The sequence below is a fragment of the Parus major genome, chromosome 1A (genome assembly GCF_001522545.3).
Source record: "Parus major isolate Abel chromosome 1A, Parus_major1.1, whole genome shotgun sequence".
NCBI lineage: Eukaryota > Metazoa > Chordata > Aves > Passeriformes > Paridae > Parus > Parus major.
The window spans coordinates 1679264-1681024 of NC_031773.1; the positions used below are offsets into that span (position 1 = coordinate 1679264).

Here is a 1761-nt window from a genome sequence, read left to right on the forward strand (position 1 = left end):
AGATATGGAATATGAGATATGGAATATTAGATCTGGAATATGAGATCTGGAATGTTAGCTGTGGACTATGAGATCTGGAATGTGAGGAGTTCTGGCACAAGTTTCCAGAGAAATTTGGCTGTCCCTGGATCCCTGGACGTGTCCAAGGCCAGGTAGGATGGGGCAGCCTGGGATGGTGGAAGGTGTTGGGGTTGGAATGAGATGATTTTTAACCCAACCAATTAATTCCAAACAATTCCAACCCAAACCATTCCATGAATCCATGTTTGGGAGAGGATGCTTTGGGGGGACACAAAACCTGCAGTGAATTTTAGTTGGTTCTGGAACCACCAGGTCTGGGAAGTGATCAGGGATTACCTGTAAGAAACAAACCCTGGTCAGTACAAAAGATGGGAATTTGGCTGTGGAATATTTCATGGAATGAGCTCTGGAGAACCTGTAATTAGTGAAGCAAGGCTGATTTAAATGCTGGTGGGCAGGGCATGTGAATTCCATGGAATTCTGATGGAGAGGCTGGCAGAGGACAGAGTTTGATTCATCTAAAATATGGTTTTTGGGGGTATTTTTGAAGAAAAGACCCCAACAATTTCCAAGTAGTTTTCTGCATTTTTCCAGATACATCTGACATGCCTGTGGAGTTTTGGTTTTTTTTGCATTGTTTCTGTTCTGTAAATTTATTATTATATAATAAATTTAATTCAAATTTTAACTTTTTTTGCATGCTTCAGGACATAGAAACCAAGGTAAGCAGCTGAATAAGGAAACAAGGGAAAATCCAAACTTTTTAATGTATTCCTTGGATGTTTACTAAAAAAACCCCAAAAATTGATCTTGACAAAGGGAATCGAGTCTTATATGTACAATATGTGGTGTAATTGTTATAATGGCCTTCAGTAGATAATTATTAGTCACTAAAGATATTTTATTAAAAAATTATGAACCTGGAAAGTATTTGCATTGATAATTTAGGTGTTAAATCCTTCATAGCTTGTTAAAAATCACTTGTCTGCTATTTACACTGCAAGACTTACAGCTTTATATATTTTTTATAAATTCCTCTGTGCATATGTGCTTTTTAAATGTATTTTCTAATTTTTAATGAGTTCCCTTAATCCTAGAAAATGGGAAATACTGCAGATGAAAAGCCAAAAACATCAATTTGCTGAGAGCAGTGTCTCTTAAAAGAACACTCAGGTCATACTAGGATTGAAAAGATAAATATTTTAAATTATTCTGTATTATTTTAGATTATTGGACATGAGAGTGATCCCATGTTTGAGTTTTTCAATTTAGTGGGTACTTCAGCCAATCTGGGACTTTCCAGAGGAGTAATTCCTTATTAAAGAGGACAGGAGAGTTTTGGATGCATTTTTTAACAACTACACAAAAGGATTTTGTTCTTCCCAAATATCCACCTGTTTGGAATTAGGTTTTCCTAAGTTTAGAAGTGATTTGCCAAGTTAATTCAAATTAAAAAGTAAAAATAAATCCCAGCCTGGCGCATTCTGATGACGTTTCCAAATCCATTTGGGCAAACTCGGGCAGAGCTGTTGAGGAGGGGAGAAAAAAGCCCAGAATTATGAATAATATCCTTGATTCAATAATTTTATTATTCTATTCCTTTTTTTCTAGGCCAGGCAGCTGGAAGAGAAGGAGAGGGAGCTGAAGAAACACGATGCCTACTACAAAGAGCAGCTGGCTCGGCTGGAAGAGAGGGTAAAACCTTTTTTTCCCTTTTTAATGAATATTTCCCCCCCCCCC

General features: G+C 37.0%; 1 protein-coding gene across 4 annotated transcripts in view; it reads left to right on the top strand.

Moving 5' to 3' along the window:
* The window catches only part of CHCHD3 (coiled-coil-helix-coiled-coil-helix domain containing 3), a 124205-nt gene that overhangs the window by 73790 nt on the left and 48654 nt on the right, over positions 1–1761 (top strand). For 2 of the 4 annotated variants that reach the window (XM_015628579.3, XM_015628582.3), the window contains exons 5-6: positions 729–743; positions 1633–1716. In XM_015628579.3, coding sequence (XP_015484065.1) covers positions 729–743; positions 1633–1716 — 99 coding nt within the window. The remainder of the gene's footprint in view (positions 1–728; positions 744–1632; positions 1717–1761) is intronic. The other 2 variants (XM_015628581.3, XM_015628580.3) reach the window with 1 other exon arrangement.